Raw genomic sequence first — 27953 nt, 5'->3', positions numbered from 1 at the left:
CCCCCTCTGTGGCACAGCATTTTTGCACCTTGTTCCAAATATTAAGACATTCTATTGTACAAAAGCCAGCACCACTTACAGGGCACTTTCCTAAAGACTGGCTTTTATTCAGTGGCTGCAAAGAAACCAGAGAAGTGACAGCCAACCTTTTGCTGCCAACTCTTTCCCCAAATGGAAGAGAATGAAAAAAAACCTCTAATAAATAACACATTCTTTAAAAATCTGCATGAGACATGATAATGAGACTCCTACAATGGCTTAAAATTGTTAGAATTGTCAAGTGTGACTCAGAAGAGATGTGCCTCTCTTAGGGTGAACGGGTGTACTGAGCTCAAAAGAAGCAGCGCAAGTAACAGTTAACAGCAGTTTTAAAGGTCAGAAATGGGGGATAAATAAATGTAAGACCATAACCGTAAGCTTTAGCTTTTTTCTGTGCTAAACTAAAACCGTCGTGATACTTCACACTCTGAGTTTGTCAGCAGCTGCTTGTCAACACCCACATTACTCTTTCAGTAATCTCATTTATTCTAGCTAGAATTTCCGTTGTTTCTGGAAATTTGTAGAAATTAATTTGAGAGAAGGCGGCTCAGTGAGCTGAAAAATGACATCGGCAGTTCGTCGGAAGTAAAAGCAAATGAGGAGAGTTCAAAGCACCGACTCAGCACTTTGTCTTGTTCATAGAAAATTGAATTTTGGGCTCACTGGTGATCTGACACGATGACTCTTGTCAGTAAACACAAAGTGGCACCAAACTTTACTGCAGACAGTTAAAAGATTTATTCTGTTCTCTGTTAGAACCAAAGTGAACCACAGGTGTGGGGTTTGAATGTGTTGGAGCATTTTTGGGTAGAGTCGGCACGTTCGCCTTGTGCCTACTTGCATCGTTAGATGAGTTGGTCATTTCAAATTGGCTTTAATATGAATGCAAAACATGAATGTCACTCCCTGTCCAGGGTGTACTCTGATTTTCTTCCTCCAAACCATCTGGGACAGGCTCCAGGCCCTCTGTAACCACCCTGAATTGAATGAGTATAAGAAAAATGGATGGATAGAGCAGTCTAAATGTTTTTCAACTTTGAATAAGGCACTGTATAGTATAATTTGATTCAATTAAACTATATAGATAGCACCAAATCACAGCTACAGTCACCTCAAGGCACTTTATATTTTTTTAAAATACAGAGAAAAACCCAACAATCAGGTGATACCCTATGAGCAAACACTTGGCGACAGTGGGAAGGAAAAACTCCCTTTTAACAGGAAGAAATCTCCTGCAAAACCAGGCACGGGGAGGGGCGGGGCCATCTGCTGCGACCGGTTGGGTGTGAAAGAAGGGAAACAGGACAAAGACACGCTGTGGAAGAGAGCCAGAGATTAATAATAACTAATTAAATTCAAAGTAGTGAATAAACACATAGTGAGTGAAGAAGAAACATCATGGGAATCCCCCAGTAGCCAAAGCCAATTGCACCATAACTATTCAGGGTCACCTGGTCCAGCCCTAACTATTATCAAAAAGGAAAGTTTGAAGCCTAATCTTGAAAGTAGAGATAGTGTCTGTCTCCTGAATCCAAACTGGAAGCTGGTTCCACAGAAGAGGGGCCTGAAAACTGAAGGCTCTGCCTCCCATTCTACTTTTAAATACTCTAGGAACATCAAGTAGGCCTGCAGAGCGAGAGCGAAGTGCTCTAATAGGGTGATATGGTACTACAAGGTCATTAAGATAAGATGGGGCCTGATTATTTGAGATGTTTTTTTGTTTTTTTTTATGAGAAGGATTTTAAATTTGATTCTGAGAGCCAGTGAAGAGAAACCAGTATGGGTGGAATCTGCTCTCTCTTTCTAGTCCCTGTCAGAACTCTTGCTTAAGTGTTTCAGATTAACTGGAGTCTTTTCAGGGAGTTTTAGGGCTGATGATAATGAACTACAGTAGTCCAGCCTAGAAGTAATAAATGCCTGCACTAGTAACTAGTGTCATGGGAGACCACGGCAATACCATCCAGAGTAGGGCTGGGTATCGTCACTGATTTCTAGAATCGATTCGATTCCAATTCACAAGGTCCTGAATCGATTCGATCCACGATTCGATTTAATTCGATTCGATTCAATTGGATTTGAATCTGGGAAATTTTGCCTCAGTCAGAAATATTATAATTCAGATCATTACATTTACATATTTTTGTATCTATAAAAAGGAAGCTGACACTTTCGAGACTTTATCAAAGCTGTGAGCATCACAGCAGAGGCCTTTGTGTCAAAGTAGCTGAAGATAAAACACAGAAAAACATGAAGCTGATTTTCCTGGCCTGGGATTTTATAAAAATATTCCACAGTACATCAAAAACGAAAGAAAACCATTAATCAGCATATGAACATTACCTCGGAAGTTACAACGGTTTTATTAGAGACACGGCATTTTGCATTTTGCATAATTTTAAAAAGTTTAAATTTGTTCAGAAGCCTGTTGAACGGCAGAAATTAGGTTTTCTTTTTGGAAGTAAGTAAAAGGAAAAAAAAGAGAGAGAGAGCTGTGCATGAAGTGTGGTGGAAGCAAAACAGCAAACGTAAGAGGGAATCCATGACGATGTTTATGTGAAGCGTAGTTTGGATCTTCTTTTGCTGCTGGTTCAGTCAATATTGTTTGGAGAGAGATAAAACTAAAAACGGCGTGAACACAAAGCGCGGACCCGCCGAAACATCAGAATCGGCGAGCTGTCGGCTTTCAGCCCCGACCGTGTCCGTGCCGTCGGTGAGAAAGGCGACATCTCACTGATTCTGATCGGCGGGTCGGCGCTTTGTGTTTACGTCTTTGTGCAGAATCCGTGTTCCTGCTCTCATTTACTGTTTTAAATGTTTGGTGGTTGTCGAAATTTTGTGACGTTTCACCTGAGATTCTGGAATTTCAGGCAAAATACATTTATATTAAAAAATCGATTCAGGATTTTAATGAATCGATATCACGTTATCCAAGCCCGAATCGATTTTAATCGATGAATCGATTATTAAAACCCACCCCTAATCCAGAGTATCCCAGAAAGTTGATTTTGTTCATTTGGGCCTTGCATTTTCAGTGGTAGTGGCTTTGTCACCCTTCCCAGTGGCTTCTTCAGTCGAGACACAAATGAAGATGAAGATTTAACTTTCTGGGATTTCAGCACGTTTCTATGATTTTTAGAGCCGAGTACAATAACCTCAACAATCAGAGGTCATCCAGGTCTTTAGGTCTTTAAGACATTCCTGCAGTTTAGCTAATTTATGTGTCGAGTCATGGAATAATAAATCTGGGTATCATCTGCATAGCAATGAAAATTAGATTAGATTAGATTAGATTAGATAGAACTTTATTAATCCCTCGGGTGGGTTCCTCTGGGAAATTCGATTTCCAAAAAAGCACAGCACCGACAGAAGTTACAGAGTTACAGAATATTATATATATATATATATATATATATATATATATATATATACACACACACACACACATATATATAAATACAGAGACAAATATAAATAAAATATACGAAGGGGATAAATAGAATAAATAGGAATAAAAAATAAAAATACAAGTGAATTGCACATTTCAAGTATTGAGTCTATTGCACTGTTGACTATTTACAAAAGTATTGCACAAAAGGTATTGCACAGTGAGGTGCAGAGGCACTACAGCTTAGTTGTTCCCCCCTCCTTTGTCCTCCTGTTTCCCCTCCCTCTCCCCTCCAGGGAGGAGTTAAACAGTCTGATGGCGTGTGGGACAAAGGAGTTTTTAAGTCTGTTAGTTCTTGTCTTTGGGAGAAGCAACCTGTCACTGAACAGACTCTTCTGGTTGTTTATGGCCGTGTGCAGAGGATGTCTGGCATTGTCCATAATGTCCATCAGTTTCTTTAATGTCCTTTTCTCTGCCACTGTCACCAGAGTGTCCAGCTTCATGCCGACCACAGAGCTAGCCCTCCTGATCAGTTTCTCCAGCCTGGATGAGTCCCTCTTTGCTGTGCTGCTCCCCCAGCACACCACAGCATAGAAAAGTACTCCAGCAACCACCGACTGGTAAAACATCCTCAGGAGCTTCCTGCAGATGTTAAAAGACCTCAGCCTCCTGAGGAAGTACAGTCGGCTTTGGGCTTTTTTATACAGGTGCTCTGTGTTGCATGACCAGTCCAGTTTATTGTCCACCCACAGCCCGAGGTACTTGTACTTGTTGACCACCTCCACCTCCTCCCCCTCTATCTGAACCGGCAGTGGACCTTCTCTGGACCTCCCGAAGTCCACAACCAGTTCCTTGGTCTTTGAGGTGTTGAGTTGCAGGTGGTTTGTGTGACTCCATGCGACAAAGTTCCTCACCAGACTTCTGTACTCCTCTTCCTGATCATCCCAGATACACCCCATGATGGCCGTGTCATCTGCAAACTTCTGAATGTGGCATAATTCAGAGTTGTAGCAGAAGTCAGAGGTGTACAGGGTGAAGAGAAGAGGGGACAGCACAGTTCCCTGTGGTGCTCCTGTGCTGCTGACCACAGTGTCAGACGTGATCAGCAGCACAGGAGCACCACAGGGAACTGCGCCTTCTAATTATACTGCTGAAGGGAAGCATGGATAATGTAAACAGAATTGCTTATTCGCTGCTGCTTTTAAATTAAAATTGATTAGGTAGTAGAAGAGATTTAAAGAGTGTAGCTGCTTTGTGTATGCCCATCTTCAGTTAAACTGTAGTCACATGCTGACCTCCTGACATATGTGGAGCTCTTAACGATGGAAAAGTCTGTCTTTAAGCCCTAGTCTAGTAGAAATCGCTCATATTCTGAGTCCTCTCTGAAGGGGTGTGAAGCAACAGGGTGTTGGCTTTCGGCTGTCGATGGTCCTGAAAATGAAAGCATCCACTGCCTGTTTTATTAGGAAAGTTATTATTATTTATTGATTTACTCATTCACAGCTGAAAAGGTACTCCAAAGTGAGCAGAGCTTAAAAACCAAAGGTAACATCACGCTCAAATGTTGCACACTATATCTTTATTAAATGTTTCCAGGAAATACACATGGCCGGACTGCTTCTGAGAATCCTGCCTGATCAATAATGATTATATTTGAAGTGGATAACAAATGGTGGCCGGGGGCTGGGGGGGCTTGTTTAAGCTCTTCTTTGTGCAGAGATGAAAATAAAATGTCAGAGTCAATCTGTAGATTTGTTGTTGGCTTGTTTTAACCGGAGTCAAATAAACAGATGATTCAGTTCAGACCGCAGGTCATCAGGGACTCAGCCTCTGTTTCCATGGTAACTGGTCTCCAGCTCTTGATGCTGACTGTAAGCAGGGGCCTACAGCACATTACCTATATGATTCATTTTGATTTCAGCATTATAAGACCTGTGATTTGTGTTTTCCCCAGTTTGCTGCTGCAGGCGTGAAGCTGCTGCGGCTCCTCTGATTGACTTCGTGACGTGAGAACAACATCAGAGTGAAGATAATGAAAGCTGGCAGGGGAAATGGCCCAAATCAGCGGTGTTCCTGCACTCAGAAAAAAAAAAGAATTTCATGTTTTAATTCAGCAATGAAAGCTCTGAAAGTTTTACAGCATCAGAAAAGCAGAGTGTGGTAACAGAACAGCAAAAGAACAAACAAAACAAAAAAAAGATTTCATGTTTTAAACGGTAAAGACTAACAGAAGCGCTGGATTTTACTTTTATGTACCCCTCATTCTAGTAAAAACAGTCAAAGCTTGGACACATTGTGTTTGTTGGAGTCCTGGAACATGCAGCATTCAGAGACTGAACCAGTGCCGAGGCTGGTACTGGTTCCTGCTGCCATTTAAATGCTGTTGCTCTACTTCGCGCTGCCCCTTCAAAGGAGGAGACTGCTGCTGTGTTTTTGTCTCCACTGACGAATGGCAATGCCTGAAAAGACGCCTAATCTGTCAAATTTAATTTGCAAATGCAGCATATTATTAATATTCATCTGATGCTGCAGCCACCAGCATGGCTCTGTTTTATATTTCAGAAAGTCCAATCAACAACAGCTCCTGAACAGTCAGTGGTATCTAAAGAGATTTTAAAATTCTTTCTTCCTGTCTCACAGGCAGCAGGCTCTGCAGGAGCAGCGTCTCTCCAGGCCCCATCATTTGTTCTTTTGAATTAATTAATTCTTAATGCATGCAAAAATGTGGTTAATCACATTATGTTTCTTTTGAAATCCTATCCTTTCAGTTGTTGTACAGCGGCTTGAACAAGAATTTTCCTCCTTCTTGATTTATTAGTGTTTTACATATTTGTCATACTTGCATGCTTCAGATCAAACAAATTCTAACGTTAATCAAAGATAACCTGAGTAAATACAAAATGTAGGTTTGAAGAAATCTATTTCATTTATTAAGGATTTTTTTTACCAAACCTAGCTGGCCCTGTGCGAAAGTCACTGCCCCCTTATACCTAATAAGTGGTTGGCAACAAAAACTGCAACCAGACATGTGTGATAACTGGCACTGAGTCTTACACATTGCTGGTGAGGAATTTTGGCCCACTCTTCCTTGTAAATTGTTTAAATCCAGCCACACTGGAGGGATTTCAAGTATGAACGGCCTATTTAAGGCCAAAGCATCTAAAATGGTTCGGAGTCAGACTTTGACTAGGCCTCTCCAAAATCACAGGTGGACGTGCTGGTGTGTTTTGGGTCCGATGAAAAACCCAAGTGCACTTGAGCCAGACCTTCTCTGACGTTTTGAGGAGAGAGAACAGAATTCATGATTCCATCAGCTGGAGCAAGTGTCCAGGTCCTAAAGCAGCAAAGCAGTACCAGACCATCATGCTACCACCACCAAGTTTGACTGGTGGTATTATGGGTATGTTTATGAAATGCTGGATGTGTTTTTATGTGTGATTTGAACTCAAAAGGTTCAGCTTTTGTCACATCAGTCCAAATATTTTCCAAACTTGGAGATTTTTAAGATGTTTTTTGGCAAATGTGAGACAAACCTTTGTGTTCTTTTTTGTGAACAGTGTTCTTTTTTTTTACCAGGCTCTTTCTTATTGTTGAATCATGACCTCTGACCTTAACTGAGGCAAGTGAGGGCTGCAGTATTTTAGATGCGGTTCTGAGTTTTGTGACCTCCTGAATGAGTCGTTGATTTGCTCTTGGTGTAATTTTGGGAGGCTAGCTACTCGGGAATAAGTTCATCACTGTTACAAGTTTTCAACACTTTTTGATGATCAGATTGTTCAGAATGAACAACGGGCTGTGAGGTCAGTTCCTTGACATGATCCAGGAACTGACCTCACAGCCCGTTGTTCATTCGGTGGGCTGGTTTCCGATGTTGTGCAAATGTCCTGTTTATAAGGCTGGGGAAAGCTGCGGTCAGCTGAGAACAAAGAAGTCACTTGGATGAGTGACGAAACGTTTCTGCCACTGAAAACGCTGCGTCCAGATGAACAGAATCAACCTTTGGGGTCTTCACCATGGCTCACTGGAGTCTCACAGCCTTAGAAATGGCTTCGTAACCCTTTCCAGGCTGATAGATGTCACTGACTTTCTTTCTCAGTTGTTCTCGAGCTTCTTTAGATCAAGGAATGATGTTTCTTTTTGAGATCTTTTAACCTACAAAAATCAAAAGCTCTAAGATATCAGGACAAGGGTAAATATTTTTTTCATTCACATAATATGTTCATATGTTTGCATCTAATTATTTTGCTTACTCCAAGATATCAGTGCATTTATGATATGTTTACTTTCTTCATATGTGGTTTGTTTGTTGCACAGTGGTGTGAGTTATCTTTGAGGGAGCTGAGCTCACAGCTGGCTGCTTAGTTGAACTAATTTCTGAGTTATTGCATCTTTTTCTTCTTCTTCTTCCTTTGGGGGTATTCAAAAGTAAGGACACTAGTGTCATAATAAGCTGCAGAGAGGACCCAGCAGGCTGGTTGAACAATAATACGTAAGCTTTTTATTAACTAAAAACTAGAATTCCCAGAAGGCAATAAAAACAGGAATCCTAGAAAGGTTTGACGTAACAAGGGAGAAACAAGAGTAAGATACGTCAAGAACAAGCAGATAAATGTGCACACAAATGCACAGACAAACACAGACAAACACACCACTACCACCTCTCACTCACAGTCATGTTATTAAATGTCTGATGCCATAAATCAGACAGGAAATGAACCCTGTCATTGGTAAACATGTTGTCTGATCACCTTCTGCTTTGTTGATTACGTCAGGTTTTAATCACATTTACTCTTCATGAGAGTGCTATCAGCTGCACGAAGAGAAAAATATAGTTATCAAGTGGAAAAAGCATCAGTGCATCTGCCCATCTCAGACTCCCAGTGACTGTCAGTCTGTCTGTGGCCTTCTCGGCCTTCAGCTCACTCATTACTACTGACAATACGTTTTTTAACTGGGTCGAAAATACACAATTTGATTGTTATTAAAGTTATTCCATTTCCTACAAATGTTTCCTATAATTGTATGTATCTCTGACAGATGAATAAAATTCTGTTTCCAGCAGCAGGATGGAGTGCATGGCCCTGACTCTGAATGAGCTGCACTGATGATGTGATGTTTAACAGGTCCTGCCTGAAGGTTGCAGGTTTGTTGGAAATACAAAAAAAAGAAGAAGTGTGTGTGTGTGTGTGTGTGTGTGTGTGTGTGTGTGTGTGTGTGTGTGTGTGTGTGTGTGTGTGTGTGTACACACTGGTCCTTTTTAATTACATGAACAATAATAATATTAATCATGGTGGCGCTTTCAGGCTCAGCTGGGTGAGCTGCTGCTTAAATTAATCTGTTATGCTAGCGCTGCCTCTCCCCGGTCTGTCACCTGTGACATGCGTCAACTTTATCAGGAAAGCATTACAGCTCTGCAGCAACTTCTCAAAGCTTCCACATTTTCAGTTTTAATTAGTGGAACAGTGACTCCAGGAAGTGGGATTTGCTGAATTTTAAAGCCCAGTTCATAAGTGATAGGCTCATTTAAATAAAACCAATTTTCCACTGCACACAAATGACACGTGATTTTTGATTTCATGTTACAGATTCAAGTTTATTTATCTGTTGCTGCAAAGTCACAACAAACAGGAGAAACATTTTCACCACACATTAGAACAGTTGATTATGACTGCAGAATATTTGTATTAGCAATTTTAGTAGCATTATTCTTTAAAACTAGCTGAACAAATTATGAATGAGCTCTTTTTAGTGTCAAAGAAACATGAGGGGTACTTCCCAAAGTGGGACCTGCACAGGTCCACATGTCCTCCTGAGTCATGCTGCTCACTGCGATAGCCAAAGATATGCTAAACTACTCTGAACCGAATAATTAATCTAAGCTTGCACTGCAAGAACTAATCTGGGGTATGTGTGTCGAAGGTTTTCATTATGAAATTGTATGAATTAATGTAAGTTATAGTTGAAGCACAGAATTCAGCTGAAGCTCACAGTGACTTTACTGGGCAGGCCTATCCTTAACCATAATTCGTAACCTATGAAAACACTTAGTTATATTTAGAGTGCACACTTTTAATTAAAGGTCCTGGTCTGTTAACCTACTTTCTTATTTTGTCTTAACTTCTTTCTCTTGTTTTCTTTGCACTGGGGGGTACAGCTGCCGAGGGAGTGAAAGGAGCAGATCGGTACTGGCTGTTAAATACATGAAGTTATGAATGGATTGTACCAATTTTTGCGATATCATGGGTGGAAGAGATGATGAAACTAGTTACTTTAAATATGTTGTTCATATCATTTGACTTAGTTATTTAGATATTTTGGGTTTGATAACCATTAAGTGAAAGTAATAATTGAAAAGTAAGTTATTTTATTTCGTTTTTTGTAATCAGGTCATGTATTAGTGCGTGTCACCAATACGTGCTCAAGTTTATCTGATCAACACGTATTCAAGCTCCCATTCTTCTCTTGGATGTTAGGTGAGTTTATCTGAGCAGTTAGTTTATTACTCAGTTATATGTTAGCACTACAACGTAAGTTTTGTTTTGTTTATCTCCTTTAAAAGCTCCACCAAAACCAAAAATCTGACTTTTTTTGTTTAATTATTTTACATTTTCTGTAAAAAAAATTTTTTTTAAACTACATGACTTTCCTCATGCTTGACCAGCTCAAGTAACAGTGACTGACTGATGTTGCACAACATTAAATTAAGTAAAGTTTTGTCCAAATATAATCTTATAAGCTGTATAAAAGTATAAGTATGAAAGCATAAAAAAAACCTTAATTACACAACAATATCTGTGTTCATTTAACATAAACAGCACTAGCGAGGCTGGTAAATATAAAATGGTAACTGACCCATTCAGAGCACCAGGTAGCAGAAACCAAACAGGTCCAAAAGTAATGAGGCAATGCGAGAGGAAGTGATATGTTGATTCATCAACAGGTTTTAACCTGGGTTACACGTTTATTATACTAGGAAAAAATATTAGGAACACTTTTCAATATGCAGTGAACCACCTCCTACTGCAACTTTAATGAGCATAAAAGAACAAAACTGGAATCTGTGCTGTTGTTTTGGGTTTCATTAGACTGCGTATGTGTTCTTAATAAAGTGGTTGGTTTAAAATATGGATTATTAACAGGCCACGGCTCCTACTTAGTTCTCCACAGCATCCTGAGCACAGGTGTGTTGCTCTGAAGCAGAACAGTACTTTTTCTCAGGCTTCTTGGTTCAGTAAAGACTGCAGGTTGAGAAGCACTCGTAGAAAATGTGTGATGTAATGTGTGATAATGTTATCTCACCAGATAAAACATAATCTGTGCGTGCAATGATCCACAGTTAGACTTATCAGCACGAGAGGATTTTAGTGTAACCGAGTTTAAAAGTTTAAAAGTGATCAGATATAGTCCGATTTTAGACTCACAGAAACTTCGTTTTTTAAACTAAATATTGACGTGAATGAAACGCTGTGGTGACTCATAGCAGACAGTAAAGGCTCAGCGTGTACGAAGTGCCATCGAAATCAATCGAACTTGAGACACGCCTCGAAACTTCTGAACGGGAAATGGCAAACAAATTGCTCAACAAAATAAAAGCCTCGTTGGTCAAGACAGCTGGGAGCGACACAGAAAGTTTTGAGGAGGAGAAACATCACGAAACCCAGGTCACTGATATTCTGTTAGTTATTAGGAGAGAAAAACAGATACGAATAAATAAAAAAGCACTTTAAACCTATCAAAGAACATAAACAGAATCTATATTGTATAAACATGAGTTGATACAAAAATGGACAAAAAATAATGAGGAAAAAGCACAAAATATCAAACCAACTCTTAGTAGTTCAGCTTCATTCCTGCTCATTTTTGCAAAAGGTCGAACTCTTACACTCCACACTCATAGCGTTTAACTATATAAAGTGACCAGAAACCTATTATACAAGAATATACAGTGACAACAACAAATGCCATGCACTTTAGTCTCTATATCACAACATGTTAAAAAGTGACATTATCTCTGGGACACAAATCTTTAAAAATATGCATCTGATGTAAATAATAACAGGTCCATAGTTTTTGTTTTAAAAAGTGTTGTTTGAGTTTCATAAAATGTTTGCACACACACTGCATTGGAGCTTTTTTATTTTTTTATTTGCATTACTCCCTAAAAAGTGAACTTTTTGTTTTATAAATAATTTCAATTAACTAAATATCTCCTGAGCTTTTAAAGGAATCTGTTGACATCTTTAAGATGTAAAATTTCACCTGCTTTTTGTGCCTTCACTCTAATACTGTTTTATGTGCTCTGGTTCTCAGTGACGTTTTGTTTTGTTCTTTCTCAAGATGAAATGAAGATGCTTTGTTCACTGCTGAACATCTAGGTTCTTTATTAGCACGAATAAAAGTAAGAAATAGAGGACTACCTTTTGAATAACATGGCTTTACTTTGAAGTCCCCGGACAGGAAACAGCCTTCAACGTTTCCCTAAACTTGCAGTGTTTCCAGGAGTCCTCAGAGTCTCAGAGCTGACTCCGCTGCTGGAGGTGTTTGATCGGGATCATGGAGCTGGTCTTTCTGTCAGCCTGTCCCTCTCTGCACCTCTAACCCTCCAGCTGCCCCACTATGGCGCTCCCGGTAAACGACTCCTGCTCCGTGCCTGACCTCCCCGAGTTCAATCGGTCAGAGGACGACGGACACACACCGGAGTCGGTGATTGTGCCGGTGGTGTTCGGGATCATTTTCGTGTTGGGGGTGGTGGGGAACATTTTAGTGCTAGTAGTGATAGGGAAGGTGGGGTACAGCGCAGGTGGGGGAGGCGGCGGTGGAAGTGGAGGAGGAGTTGGGAGGCGCTCGCTTAGCCCGACCAACATCTTCATCCTGAACCTGAGCGTGGCGGACCTCGGCTTCCTGCTCTTCTGCGTGCCCTTCCAAGCCACCATTTACACTCTGCCGGAGTGGGTGTTCGGGGCCTTCCTCTGTACGTTTGTACACTACATCTTCACCGTCAACATGCTTGTGAGCATCTTCACGCTCGTGGCCATGTCCGTGGACCGCTACATTGCCGTGGTGCGCTCCAACAAATCTCTGAGCGTCCGGAGCCCAAGGAACGCACTGGCAGGGCTGTGCGTCATCTGGACGATGTCTCTGGTGTGCTCGGTGCCGGTGGCCAAGCACCAGGGCCTCATTAGCTACTACAACGGAACTTTCTGCTGGGAGGACTGGGCCGGAGCCTCCAAAAACGCCTACAAAGTGATCCTCCTGGTGTTGGGGTACCTGCTACCGCTGCTCCTCATCAGCTGCTGTTACACTAAGGTCAGTTCAAAATAGGAGGCATTTAACGGGGTAATGTTTGACTCCCAGCTGCAGTAAAACAGGCATTAAGAACAGAGCAGAAGGTCCAAAGGCCGTGCACAAAGTCCTGCAGATCATAAAAGCTGTGCGTAAAAACGCGCGTGAGGCGCGCACTCACCAGCACCGGTGTGGCGCTTCAGAATAAAACCAATTCAATAGGTCAGCTTAATGTGGGTCACATGTGATAAACCGATATGACCAAACTATGATAACATCATACAAAATACCCAGCTGAAGTTTCAGAATAAACGCACCAGACGCAGGTAAGAAGCTTTTGCTTCATCGTAATGATTATCGAGACATTTCCCAGAGGTTAAATATTCGTTTCCCCAACTGTTTTATTTAAATGAAACTTAACATCAAATATGGTTCATTTTCTTTAAACCAGGCAGTAAAAACATCAGCATCCTAGACCCCTGATAACCGGTTTAATATCCATCCTCTGCATTTAAATTTATGATCAGACTGTCAGAGATCTGTGAGCGTCAAAGCTGATCTGTTATAAGTCAGTCATAAATAACCGTTCAGCGATACCTGTAGCAGTTATTATCAGTTTATGTGTAAAATATTTTCTGATTCATTCATTAATTGCTTTAAAACGCAATTAATCACATTTTCTGCTAATAAAAGTCTGGAATCCAGCCAAAGAAAAATCTCTGAACACGTTTGCACTGTTTAATAAACAAATAATACAAAAATATTAATTTTACATATAAATTCAGTTCTGATGGGTTAACCATTTGCTCTCACTTATTTAATAAACAAACAAAACTTACAAAATAATAAGTATTAAATGAGTACAAGTCCGTCCTTCCATCAGCTTATCCCCTTCAGGTTCACAGGGGGGCTGGAACCAATCCCAGCTTGCCACTGGAATGTGAAAAATGTATTTATTTTATTGGCGAAGTGCTTTTAATACCTACAGATTGTTGACTTGAACTACACATTGATTAGATTAAACAGATTTAAAATGAACATTTCTGTTGCTTCCTGAAAGTGGCTGTAATTCGGTTACCAGGGAACTAATTAATAAATAAATTCACAATAAATTCCAGGTTCATTTATTTGGATTTTTTTCACGGTTAAAGTCACTTATCAGATAAAAGTGTCAAGCTGAAGTAGCACAGAGTCAGTTTGTGTTTATGTAACAGCCGACTGTCACAATAAAAGTCCTCTGGTGTGGCCTGTGACTTCCTCCAGCTGGCATCTAACTGTGTAACTTTAACCTTCAGCTGCTGATATGAGTACAAGTTGACCAAGTTGATGCATTTGCTGTTTACAGACCAGTTGATCCGTTTTTGATAAATCATTAAGAAGTATTTCCTTCAAAATTAATCTGTCTGCTCTACTTTTTCTCTCCAGATTTTATTTCATCTCCATAAAAAAATGAAGAACATGTCCAAGAAGTCTGAGCGCTCCAAAAAAAAAGTAAGGGTCTCCTCTTCCTTCTGTGCTGCGCTGCATGCAGGGAGACCAAGCATACGATTACCTTCTGTGGAAGAATCACTCAGTTGTAAATGCATTACACATGGCTCGTGAATTAAAAAGGCTGCAGGTGTTCCAGCTTTTATTTTTAATGAGTTGTTGGAAAGACAGCTTGCTGTTTCCTGTAAGTAAACTTTCATCCAAACTGGTAGGGACTATGGGTCTGGTACTGGTACAGCAGCAAGCCAGTGCACAGTATTATCAAACCATACAGGAAAAAGAGAGAGTCAAAACTGAAAACGAGCACCAGCGGGCTGTTTGAACACTGTTACTGTTACGATGAAGAGATGCTGAGGAGGATTCCCTGTAACAGGATGATTGGCAGCTGTATTAACTGTAAGAAATGAGTTATTTTATATGAAACTTTTGGCTGCCAGGCTATGTTTTTTTTTTCTCCCAGAATATAAACAGGTTCTTTAATTAAAAAAAAAAAGGAAACAGGTTCATTATGAAGAACTGGCTCATCTTAAAAGGTTTTGCCTGAAAAAGAAACTTATGAGCTCCTCTAAAACAATAGCAGCTGGCACTGAAGGTGGTCTTTTCTTCTTGGTGCTGTCCTCTCTGTCTTCTTTCTCTGTGAGCCACATGGAGAGAACAGTTACGTTTAAAGGAGAGATAAGAAAAGGAGCATTAGCAGAGCTTGAACGTTGATCTGTTTTTCTTACAGGAAACACAGCTCAGTTCGGGAGATAAAGAAGCTGTAACAGGGATGACGTGGAGAGGGTAGTTTTAAAAAAACAAATAAGAAAAAAGTGGTGCCTACCTGAATGCACATGCAGCCATCTTGTTTTATCAGCAAATATTTTTTTGTTTTTGCATATATTTTGTTTTTTAGAAATGCATACGCTTATAACTCTGGTGCTTAGCATATAGAAGTGATTCACAAACTAGAATGTTTAGTGGTAAAAAGGAACCGCATTCATTTGAAATGTGGGGAAACATTGCCCATCTCGAGCATCTCTTCTGGAGCATGTTGCCGCCGTGTTTGCATGGGTTCTCTAGCTTTTTATCTTCTCTACAATAAGTTGTAATCCTTAATTGAAACAGCATCTGAGTTGTTAGAGCAAAGAGTCTGGTGTAAGACAGCACCTGTTTCTTTTAGGTCTGGTGGACCTCCCCCATGGCATTTCATACTACGGCAAAATAAATAAGTAATAGATAAACAATAAAATATCAGAAAATTTGTGTTTTTTCACTATGTACCATAAAAACGGATAATTTTCACATTAACAAAAAGCAAAACAAAATACAGATTCTGCCAGTTAAAAAATGTCTGATTGTGGATTACGGGACGGTCTGCGTAATGTGCTAATAGAACTGTTTCTGTAATTTTACACATTTATTTCTTAGAATTTAAGCCCAAATCAAATCAGCATTTCTTTATAGAAAAAAAGAGATGTATTTTTGAAATTGGACTTCTTTCCCTTGTATTAGAATATCAAACTGATTACATCTGTACTTGAACATCAGTTTTCTGTCACGCTGAGGAACTCTGAATGTCTTTTCTCTTTGCTGGGGGCGGGCCAGTTAGCGTCTTTACCAGGCATGGCTCTATGAGGGGGATATGTCTCCTTTTTCAGATTGCCGACACTTTGCTTTCAGAGACCCTGCCAGGGGCATTTGTCACCAGCAATACTGATCTTGGGATTAATTGAGCAAGGACACCCCCATCACACCATGATAAGGGTGGAGAGGTATTTGAAACTAATGAAGTTGATTTTTGTTATTCTATTTAAAATGTATGCTTTGGTCTGCATAATATGGAACCTCAGGTTTAAAGCCACTGAGGGAACAAGAAAAAATCAATATAATATGATTAAACATCACCATCACAGTCAAACCTGTTCAGCCAGCAGCTCAGTTGTGTTAGCTCACCTGCCCCATCATGTAGGTCATAGTTTGCCCAGAGTGTGACAGCTGTGGAGCAGTAGAAGTTCAACATGACAGGTGTGGGCGACAAGCCTCAAAGATTGAGTTACTTGGTCCTAGCTGGCAGGCGACAGTGTGCAGATCTCCCGTACCAACAGATCAGAGAGACATTAGCTACAGGCAATTTACAACAAAGTATCTGCTGCTTCTCGGGTCAGTGGAGCAGGAATAAACGCTACTGGGTAAATATTTAGACAACAGGACTAAGAATAGAGGAGATTCCCACAAAGTCTGAAGAGGAGAGAAATGTTGGGCCTTCATTCACACCAGTTCCATCCTCTGTGGAAACAAGAGACACCATAACACTGATAACAATTATGTAAGCGCTCACGTCAGATTGATGTTTCAGTGTCACGGAAACACCAGCCAGCTGAGTTCTTTGTGAGGACATACTGCTGTATATATAAATATATCCCAGCTCGCCCTGTGGACGGTCTTTATCCTTCAAGCTCGGATCCACCAGACCCAAGTCAACCAGAGGACTCGGGCCTTGAGGGTCCTGGGCTGTATCGTTCCCAGGACTGCGCTCTTCTGGACAGATTCCTTGGATGACGTTTCTGGGATCTGCTGGAGTCAACAGCCTAGTTTGAGGGTCACTGCCCCGAGTGCTCAGATCAGACCATTTTTTGCCATCACCCTCCACATCTCTCAAGCTCCTTTCTCAGACCTTGGTACTTCTTGAACTTTTCACGTTCCTTCTTCCTGATGTTGTTATCCTGTCTTCCTCTGCTTGTCCACCACTATGTCCAACTGGTTAGCCCTCACCAGTTTGTCCCTCTGTATCTGGAAGTCCCACAGGATCTTGCCTTGGTCATTCTCAACAACCCAAGGATCACCTGCAGGGCGTAGGTCAGGGGTGGGCAATTCCAGGCCTCGAGGGCCGGTGTCCTGCAGGTTTTAGATCTCACCTTGGGTCAGCACACCTGAATCACATGATTAGTTCGATACCAGGCCTCTGGAGAACTTCAGGACATGTTGAGGAGCTAATTTAGCCATTTAAATCAGGTGTGTTGGTTCAAGGACACATATAAAACCTGCAAGGACACCGGCCCTCAAGGCCTGGAGTTGCCCACCCCTGGCGTAGGTGTTGATTGCCTGGGTCGTGTTCTTCCTCTACAGCTCACTCCTCAGAAGTTGCATTATTCTCTGCAGGATTTTGGTGGGTGTGACTTTCCTTGTGGCCTCTTCATGGTCTTCATTTTCCTATTCCCAGGCACTTGCAGCTGCCCTCGATGTCTGTACACAGCAAATCCAGCATGTCCAAATTAACACTGTCGGATTTGATTTCAACACTATTAAAGTGTCTATATGGGTCCACACCAGAGAGTGTTAATTTAACTCTTTTTGGAGAGTTGGTACGTTAACTCTGATTTAGTGTTAAACACCAAATCTGTCTGGAGTTGATAATTTAACACTTGGTGTTAAGAGTTTATATATTAACTCTCAAAGAGTATTTTAGTTTAACTACGTAAGAGTTATCTTCTAATTCATTCTAAAAAGCGGGAATTTTACTGTTCTGAACTTCTAGAAATTTCTTTTGGAAATAAACATTTACTAAAAAGATGCAATGGTTTTTGAAAAACATTTATTCTGAACTGTGCACCACAATTTCAAAACATTTTCTGAAAGATGTAACAGTATACATGTTCTCACTTTCATTAGAATTTTGTTTATCAAAAGGTCTGACATGGTAAATGCAAATAACAGCATCTCATCACTTATTTCTTCAATACAATATGCATGTCCTTCATTCATCACTTTGTGGAACTTCAGCGCACTTCTGCTCTCCCCCATATTCCATCTTCACAAGCATATCCTGTGTGGAGATTGAATAAAAATTAGTTGACACTAATTAATGGCACAAATAATCCAGTAAACAATTGCAGCACAGTAAAAAAAAAAAGGAATCCTCTTTGAGCCATTACTTGTGTAAAGTATTTTCCCAAAAGACAAAGACACAGGCACCAGGTAATACTGAACTAAATGTAAAACCTCAACCTTTTTCATTTTTACCTAAACCGTGTGCACAAAACTCTGGAGGGATCTATGCTAACGTAGAATCCAGTCAGGACGTCTGCTACTGCTGTTTGCTCGCTTTTTTATGGGCGATCGTTTTCAGGCTTCAAGCAGCACCATTACACCAACATTTCACATTCTAGACATTGTTTTAGGTGTATTTGACCAAAAGTTTGACTGAAAATTCACATGCAAGCTTTTTTTCAAGGCTGTGGTATTTGCCCGCAAACTATACCTTTCAGCTAGCTAAAACAGAATATTATGCTATCACCGAGCAACATGGCTAATGCCTTTCACACAGCTTTGTCTCAACTCCAAAGAGCCACAGAAGTAAAAGTTAATAATAATAATTGAAACAATCTTTGGAAAAAGTGACTTACCAAGCATGGCAAACAACTCAAATATGTAGAGCAAAATGTTCTGAAACGGCTTCACTTCAGCTTCGATTGGAGCCGTGCTGGGGGCGGAGTCTGTGAATTTACTCTGTTGGTGTCATAGCCCCTCTAGGAGTTCAGAGTTAAGAGGTCAAGAGTTAATGTTTCCATTGTAACACCTCCAGATTTGACAGAGAAACACTAATTTTTAACACTCGATTTTAACTACTATCATTTTACACCTCAGAGTTACATTAAAAGAATGTGACTCTGCTTAGAGTAAAATTAACTCTACTTTTGCAAGAAGACTATTAACACCAAAACATTTAACACTTTTGAATTTGCTGTGTAGTGTAAATTTCTGGTAGTGCAATCCCCTCAGTTCTGGCTACCTTCCTTCTCTCTGTTACCATCTGACTACACATCTGTAGTCCGAATGACATTCTGATGTGATTGCTGTACCTCCTTGTGGTGTGTATCAGTGAATTGATTTCTCGTTCACGTTGGGTTGCGTCCTCATCCCAGATGCTCTTAAAGTATTGCTCTGTCTCCAGCTGTAGTGGGGCTGTTCTCATACTGTTCCCCTACCTTGGATGGTTCAGTGGAGAACATCTGGTTTATTGTCCTAGATTCTATCTCTATGGTATACCAGAGGGATAGAAGCTTCTAAGGCCTCAGATATAGATAGCTTTCAGTACTACTTTTTAGGCACCCCTTAGAGAGGGGGTGCACAGTTGCCCCATCCATCCTCTCCAATGCCTGGGTCTGGCTCTTGGCTGGGTACTGAAGTTTGTCAATCTCTGCTCTCTGCATCTTTATGCATCGCCATGATCTCCGCAAGCATCTGGCCCAGCAGCTGGACCGGCTGTGCGGGCTGCGGGTCTGCCCGTGCACTGCTGGCTCTGGGTCCATTGTGTAACTGACCCATTTAAAAAAAAGGGCCATGGGTCATACTCGAACCCGGGCTTGCTACTCTCAGGCATGTGATATATGACCGTATGCTCATCTAACTGAGCTAAACCACAATTGGAGAAGGCATAGAGAGGGCTTAAGCTAACACATTAAACCGGAGATGGCCGCCGTGTATTAAATTTATTTCAACAAAGTAACTGTATTCTGATTACCACCTTTTTAAATGGTAAGTGTAACAGAATACAGTTACTCATATTTTGTATTTTAAATACGTAACGCCGGTACATGTATTCCGTTACTCCCTAACACTGCACACACACACACACACACACACACACACACACACACACACACACATATATATATATACAATATGTGGTCAGAAATATGCAAAACACCCAAAATAGGCATAAATAAACCAAGAAATGTTTCATCAGTTCTTTCCTGTTACAATATTTGTGCAAGGTTTTATGCTGGTGTGACATGGTTAGATAACACACTTGATTAAAGTGTGAGAGCAGAAACATCATATGAATTCACACAAACAAGAAAGACAATAAAACCATGTAATAAAATATAACAACGCATCGTATGACTAAACAACACCTGTGAATTTATTATGTTTGAAATTAAATAAGGGGCTGGAAACTTGGCACCTTTCAGTGCTTTCCATCCGGACTACATTAGTTTGTTTGAATTTACAAATATTTGCATCAACTTATGAAATAAGAGGACCTGTGGAACAGAATCCATCCGTCCATCCTCTTCCGCTTGTCCGATTCAGGGTCGCGGGGGCGCTGGAGCCTATCCCAGCTGTCTTTGGGTACACACTGGACAGGTCACCAGTCTGTGCATTCACATTCACACCTATGGGCAATTTAGATGTGAACCCCACTAACTGCATTTCTTTGGACTGTGGGAGGAAGCCAGAGTACCAGAGAGACCTCCCGCAAACACGGGGAAAACATGCAACCTCCACACAGAAAGATCCTGACCTGATGGTGAACTCAGGGCCTTCTTGCTGTGAGGCAAGCATGCTGCAGTGGTTAGCACACCAAACAACCTTTTCAAAATATTTCTTGGAAAAGTCCTCAACTCCATATTAAGCAATCAGCTGAGATTTTCCATCTGGGCACTGTTTAGTGCAGTTTTGTCTGTCGGTGGCATTAGTGAGTCTGTTGCTCTTAACTTGCCAGGGTTACTGTTATAAAGAAAAACACATTAGTCCAACAACTCTTTAAAATAGAATCCAGTGTGTCCATATTCAGACGCTGAGCATGCAGTGGACATGTGGCTCTGTACAACCTTTTAGAAAGGTCGTGGAATCTTTAATGCAGCTGAAAACAGAGAGATTGTTTCCATATAAACAGTATAATGTTTCAGCAGATGTTCGGGTTGAGTGCTGAGTCTCATCTCTTCACGTAAGACTGCAATAAAATTTTACGACGCAGATTTAGCTGCAAAAAACAATGATTTCAACACAAGAGTTCAAAAAACAAGAAGACCCGGCATGATTACTTTGGAACTGAGATCATCTCGGAGGACATGCTTTTTTCCATTTCCAGCCTCGCTGTCAGACACGCAGTCAGCTGTTATCTTCAGTCTCATACAATGAAACGCAGACGTCTCGGTCGCTGGTCAGTTTCATCTGCCCACAGTCCTGAGGATGAATAGTTTTATTGATCTTTGTGCAGTAAAGAGAGAAAAAACTAAATCGAATCAGTGTTCGCTGTGTGAACTTTTAAATCAACAACAGATCCCCACAGTACACCTTCATCAGCTGTCTCCTACTTCTTGTAAGGGTCTCGCAGCCTCTATGGAGTTACTCTGTCTCCATGTCTTCAAGAGATTTTCAGGTTTAGCGCTGGCTTTGATTCAGTGATATTCAAATCAGGACTCTGCTTGGTTTGTTGGGCTCAGATGCCTCCTGATGGTGATGGAGGAGAAGTTAAATATACGAGTGAATACATCTTGTAATGCTCAAATATAAAATTAGTTGATGTTTGAAGATGTTTGAAACCCAGGATTCAGCCGAGCACCGTCCTTCACCTGAGAGAAATTTTATTTTTGTGAGACTCAGTTGTGGAAAATGTAAAAGTGAGCGTAGCTGGATTGCTTTCAGTGCTCAGAGTCTGTTTGTACGTCTGAAGTGGACAGACTGTCATCTATCACCTGTCGGCCGCTCTGTTTGGATATATTATAAAGCCCTGCGTATTTTATCATTGTCCATCAGCTAACACACTCACCTGCTTTTGCATCAGACTAGTCTTAAACCCACAAAAGTCGCAAAGGCTCCACAGTTTTAGTCTTGGCTACATCAGCTTTGCTTGATTTACAGTTCAAAGTAATCCTTGAATGTTACACTGGGCCTTAATTCAGGCTTTCAGGTCATCTTCTGTCTGAAAAAAGATGCTTTAGCTCCCTTTAACTGGTGCTTCTTTCAAACAAAAAAAAAGGAACAGCTGTGTGCCTGAGATGATCATATTAGAGATATCCGCCCTCATTGACAGCAGGTGGGAGTGGAAACAAAGCAGTCTGAAGCCTGAGCTTCTGGCTCTCAGGGAGTACTTTGGCCATGTTTGTTATGATCATCTTCAAATGTAATAGTATATATACAGTATGACAGACGTTAAAAACAAGCATAACAAATATTTTTGGGTCTCTCAGACAGAGATTACAACGTGAGAATATTTTAGGACATGTGGGAGTTTTTCTGGAGAGAAGATGACACTTTAACGAATGTTTGTTTTTTTGCAACTTGAAATTTGCAACATTTTCTGAAAGTGTAGCCATGTAAACATTAGTGGTGTGCTTTAGTTTGGAGGATGAATGAAGTGCTGTCTGTAACAGGATTAGACTTTGTGAGAGCAAACAAGAACAAAACAACCCTTTTATGGAAAAGAGCATGGAAACTGTGAACAGTCAGGACACTTGTAGAAATCAAGTGAAGTGAACATTTTCATGAGAGCATAATGAAAGAATCTTTGCAGACGGGATACTAAGTGAGTGTGAACACATTTTAAAAAAAATCAGACATAACTGGGACAAAGCAGTGAGGACTTTTGGGAGAGCGAAAGCTTAATAAATGAGAGCTGAGAAGCTTTTGTTGCCGAGTTGAAGTGTGAAATGGCAGCTGCCTGTGTGGGAGAAGAGGCTTTTTAATTAGATTAAATATTGACATGAACTGAGTATGGATAAATGTGCGGTTCCAGGGTTGTGGGCGGAAATGTGATGTGCTGACTTTGGAGATGAGTCACGGTAAAAATATGACAACAAAAAAATAGGTTTGAAGCTGTTAAGACAAACACTGAACTCATATATATTTCAGGATGTAGTGTCTGGGGATGGGTTATTACTTTCTCTGTTATTACTTTCATTTTTTTAAAGTCAGTTCTTCATTGCCAAAGATTTACAAGAAATGCAGATATTCTTTGAGAACAGCTTGTTAAAGCTCCATCTATAATCAGGCCTATGTTCAGTTTCTGCTGTGAAGTATTTCAGCAGTAAAACAGCGACACACTGTTAAGTGATGTGTTTACCGAGTGCAGGTGAAGTGGAGCAGGATCGGTGTCTGCATTATTGGCCGAGTCTTTGAAGTCCAGACCTGCCTTCTGACAGTTAATAATTAATAGTTATCATCTCCTTGCCCCAAGTTTGGAGATTTTTATTTAAAAAAAACAAAGAAACAAACTTTTGTTTAGGATTTTTTGGTCGCTAGAAGATGCATTTACTGTCCAGTGATTGCCAAGACTTGCGATAGCTTACGGTTTTGTAATGTGGACCTTACACAGTTAATTCACACTTAACCCTGTGACCCTTGGAAACATCACGCGGTTTGAATCTTGCTTCTCAAAAAAGGACAAACTCTGATCTCCATTAGTTTCCAAGTGACTACAGTAACAAGAGATAACATAAAACATGAAAGGTAAAATAAATAGCCATTACCATCTTACGGGTAAAGTACAGATTAAGAAATAGTTCATGAAACAATATTTAGGTCTTTGGTATGTTTCAAAAAGATATTTTAAATAAACTATCACAGCGGAGGAAACTCAAAGTCCCAAAACAGACTGGGATGATAAGAGAAGGGCTGACGATGACTTAGCGGTCTAAAAAAGTACCGAAAAAAACTCTAGGCAGATAACTGTGACAAACACACAAAAACAGTCTGACAAAGAGTGATCGTGGACCACTGGAATATAAGCTGGGGAGCCAGCAGGATGAGTGGTGACAGGTGAGTTTGAGTGTAATGCGCTCATGATGATGCAGAGGGATATTTGATCTATCTTGGGTTACTTTTTCGCTGGTTATGGTCATATGGAGCCTAAATTTCTGTTTTATATTGTAACGTAGAGATCCTACGATAATACAGAGAAACCGCCAACAATCAGACAAGTTCTTGGTGACAGTTGGAAGGAAAAACTCCCTTTCACAGCACGTCTTTCATCCTGTCTTCCTTCTCTCACCCCAACCGGTTGCAGCAGATGGCCCCGCCCCTCCCTGAGCCTGGTTCTGCCGGAGGTTTCTTCCTGTTAAAAGGGAGTTTTTTCCTCCCACTGTCGCCAAAGTGCTTGCTCATAGGGGGTCATATGATTGTTGGGTTTTTTTCTCTGTATGTATTATTGTAGGGTCTACCTTACAATATAAAGCGCCTTGAGGCGACTGTTGTTGTGATTTGGTGCTGTGTAAATAAAATTGAACTGAATTGAATTTTAACAGGAAAAAACAGGCTCAGGGAGGTGCAGTTGGAGTGGTTATTGTTTGCTTTGCAATAATCGCACCAAAAATAAGATTTCTGAGAACTGAAAAGAATAAACTAAGAGAGAAAAGCTCTGTATTAAAATAAAGACAAAAATATGGAAAATAATGTGATTCTAGTGATTCACAGATATAATGGTAACATACTGTAGTTAATGAGCATTTAAAAGGGGACCAATTATTCTAATTTCTAGCACATTCATTCATTTATTCATGGACTCTGATAGATTTGCTTTTGTTATTTTATTCTGCAATTATGCTGCCCTGCTCTTGCAGTTTATCATTCACTTTAAGTCAAAATTCCTCTGATTGGCTGCACCTCACAAAGGGTTTTGAACCACAGGTGAGTCAGCCTGCCGTGGTCACAGTCAGAGGCATGTGCCCGAGATGGCATTTTAACAATATTCTCCCTCTAGGACATCATGCAGATCCAATAGAAGAAAAACCTGTCTGAAAGTGAGTGTGCAGAGCAGTCTGAAGCCTGAGCTGCAAGTGGCGGGTTGACGATGGCTGACTCCTCCAGTCCTCAAGTTGAAGCATCATTGGGAAAAATGCCAAACTCCAAATTACCGCTGATGGATCCATTGGAGTGTGTGATAATAAGAAAGTGCTGCCTGAATATTTGTGTAAATGGGTGAAGTGGCTTGTTATTGGCTCAGAGTAGAACAATGCTATATAAGTCCATTTACCTCCTGGCTCGCGGAGATTAGTTGTACATATTTTGGCCTCATCATTCAAATATTTTTCCATGTTTAATATGAACATCCGCCACTGAAAAAGTATATACAGAAAATAAGGAAAGAATAACAGGATTACTTTGAGTGGTGGCGGTGGTGGACTTTAGAGGATAATATTGAGGAATATTAATGGAGATTTGAGGAATCTTTGAGGAGTGTTTGGTCAATATTTGTCGGGCATATTTCTAAGTGTTTGGAAAGTGAATTCACATTGTTTATGGAGTTTTGGTTTAGTATGTGTGGGGAGCTCGGAGAGTATTTGTAAAGTGATTAGGGAGTGTTTGTGGACTATGTGGAGTGTTGGAGAAGTCACTGGCTGAGTGATGGTGATGGTGGAGCACTGGTGAAGTATTTAGACGTTTAGGAGATTACTGCCGGAGTATACAGGGGCGTGCTGATATACTGTACGACTACATCCTGTAGATTCACACATATGTTATCTCTCCCTGCAGACGGCTCAGACGGTCCTCCTGGTCGTCACTGTCTTCACTATCTGCTGGATGCCCCACCACATCATCGTCATGTGGGCGGAGTTCGGCACTTTCCCCCTGACCCAGGCGACCTATGTCTTCCGCCTCGTGTCCCACTGCCTGTCCTATGGAAACTCCTGTGTTAACCCCATCCTGTACGCCTTCCTGTCTGAGAACTTCCGCAAAGCTTGTCGCAAGGTCTTTACCTGCTACTTCCTGTACCCGCCGCCTCCCACAGAAAACGTGGTTCGTTTTCGCATGGAAAACTTCTCCACCACACACTCCACCACCAACATATGAAGGGCCAAGATAAATGACGCTCAGGGTGCTTATCTAGCAGTAAATGAGGGAAAGCTTTTTCTGAGTGGATCTGCTGCAGGCAGGTCACATGAAAATAAGACGGCACGTGATTGGAGGATTTATTCACAAGAAAACAAGAGACTCATCAGAAACTTGCAGAGCCTGCTGGACTGCTTTAAGTTTTGTGTAAAGATATTTCAGATATTGTTTTTAAGCTTTAAACTTAATATTAAAAAAACATTTTGTGATGTGTTGGTTTTTTTATCGAAAATTTTGAAACTTTCATACTTTTATGTTTTTTTTTTTGTTGTTGCTTTTTTTTTAAATAAGAAGAATTTTTTCAGACCATTAACGCAACCTGAAATCTTTCAGTTTGAAAATGTAAACTGTCATCATATCATACGGTATACAAACGAAATATACATAAACGTTTACATTTTTCATATTTTTATTCATTTTGTTTGGACTGACCGAGAGTCTAAAAGAAAGACATGCGAGTTTAAAGTAACCAGATCAGTTAAAAAATGTAATTATATTTAAAATATAATAAATAATTCTGCAATTTGTTTTTACAAAAATTAATTAATTACTTAAAAAAAACCTTTAAATCTGTATTTCAGTTTTAATGGTGTAAAATTATTTATCTATTTATAATAATTGTGCTGGTTCAGATTATAATTTCAGTTTTTTATAATTCAGTGTTTTTTATTCATTGGCAACCTTTTCGAACCTTTGAAAACATGAAATCTGAATATTTATCCCGATTCAAATGACATTTATAACATCTGGAGTTTGTTTGTGTCTCACGTTATGAAATTAGGTCTGATTCATTAAAAATGTATTAATAATTAATGAAGCTCGTTCAGCTTTGGTCCACAGTCAAACTTTGTGTTTCCTTTCTTTTAGGGGACAGAGAACAGAAATGACCATTTGGATGTGATGAATGTGTGTGCATGAAAGACAATAACACATGTTTATGGACAATTACTCCACATTAGCAACGTACTACCAATGATTTGACTTAACTAGGCAGTGAGCAAGGTCTGTATTTGATGATCTGTGTAATATTTATAGTGTGTGTAATCACAGGTGTTTGACCACAGTTTCTTTGTGTGTAAATAAAGTATGAACTGACTTCAACAAGCGTTGGACTCTCATGTCTATGTGAAGGGCATTGTCCGACATTTAGTGCCAGTATATGTGCAGAGCGAAGAAGAAAAGAAGAAACATATATATGGCATCAAATGAAAACCCGGCAAATAAAAGTGAATAAAACTACCATCTTTATTAAAACGTAAAAGCATAACAAAGGGAAGCAATTGTAATATTCTGTACTCTCGTACTGTTTGGTTAAACATGGTGATGTCAAGTATATCGCTGTATTCTATTATACTATACTGTGTATAGTAACCCCCGGGCCTCGGACCGGTACCGGTCCGTGAGTCGTTTGGTACCGGGCCGCGAGAGTTGAGGCTCAGGTGTGAAATGTCTGGTTTTCAGGGTTTTATCGGTTTTCAGCATTAGTTTGTTACCGTTTTTATCGTTAACTCGGTTTTCCTGGGTCTTTTCATGTGTGTTATGAATAAATCTTCTTTTTTTCGGTACCGGTACTAGTTTTATTTTGTTGTATTTATCCGCGACACCTTAAAGGCCGGTCCGTGAAAATATTGTCGGGCATAAACCGGTCCGTGGCGCCAAAAAGGTTGGAGACCGCTGCATTAGACTACACGTATGACCAAACATAACGACATATTCATATAGTGCTTTATTCAATACGCTTTCTATACCTGCCAGCCAATGTGGAATCACCAGTTAACCTAATATAAAGCATTTCTGTAAGTTCAGTAAGGAAGATCTGTAATCAATCATCTGACTACTTTCCTGGGTGTTAGTTCTGTTCTTTACATCACTACCTCTTTCTCATGCTGTCAGCCTCAGTACCGTCATCATTAATCTAGTCAAATCATCGTCTTCTTGCCCACCTTCTTTGAGCCACTCTGCCTCCAATTCACGTAGTTTAAATCTGTGCTCTCCATCTGCAGGGGAGGGGTGGAGATGTGCGTTTAGGGTGTGGTGTCAGGTGAGGCTGACTCACAAACCTGACCCCAATCATCTGATCATGTCTCCCCACTTGCGTATGTCGCTAGGAACTGAAGAGAGAACTGCGCGTGGTGTGAAGCTGAAGGAGGGCAGCTTGAAAGCT

General features: G+C 40.4%; 1 protein-coding gene across 2 annotated transcripts; it reads left to right on the top strand.

The window, feature by feature from the left end:
- The first annotated feature begins 8523 nt into the window (after positions 1–8523).
- On the top strand, positions 8524–26893 carry galr1b (galanin receptor 1b). 2 transcript variants are annotated; one of them, XM_082538949.1, is made up of 6 exons: positions 8524–8567; positions 9811–9897; positions 11762–11822; positions 11915–12730; positions 14132–14197; positions 25433–26893. In XM_082538949.1, the coding sequence occupies exons 4-6, from the start codon at positions 12041–12043 to the stop codon at positions 25748–25750; spliced, it is 1074 nt and encodes a 357-aa protein (XP_082395075.1). In that variant the 5' UTR covers positions 8524–8567; positions 9811–9897; positions 11762–11822; positions 11915–12040; the 3' UTR covers positions 25751–26893. The 2 variants fall into 2 exon arrangements, with proteins under 2 accessions (XP_082395075.1, XP_082395076.1); XM_082538950.1 differs by lacking the exons at positions 8524–8567; positions 9811–9897; positions 11762–11822; positions 25433–26893 and adding an exon at positions 15857–17046 and having other exon boundaries at positions 11870–12730.
- Positions 26894–27953: the final 1060 nt, after the last annotated feature.

This window comes from Aulonocara stuartgranti (assembly GCF_965226115.1).
Source record: "Aulonocara stuartgranti genome assembly, chromosome: 1".
NCBI classification, from domain to species: Eukaryota; Metazoa; Chordata; class Actinopteri; order Cichliformes; family Cichlidae; genus Aulonocara; species Aulonocara stuartgranti.
The sequence above is the reverse complement of the archived record's forward strand: the minus strand, read 5'-3'. Positions and strand labels throughout refer to the sequence as shown.

Excerpts from the sequence above, each read along its gene's own strand:
- galr1b (XM_082538949.1), top strand. The coding sequence starts at position 12,041 with ATGGCGCTCCCGGTAAACGACTCCTGCTCCGTGCCTGACCTCCCCGAG. Across the intron at positions 12,731-14,131 it reads TCAGCTGCTGTTACACTAAG|ATTTTATTTCATCTCCATAA; the intron begins GTCAGTTCAAAA and ends TTTTCTCTCCAG. Across the intron at positions 14,198-25,432 it reads CTGAGCGCTCCAAAAAAAAA|ACGGCTCAGACGGTCCTCCT; the intron begins GTAAGGGTCTCC and ends CTCTCCCTGCAG.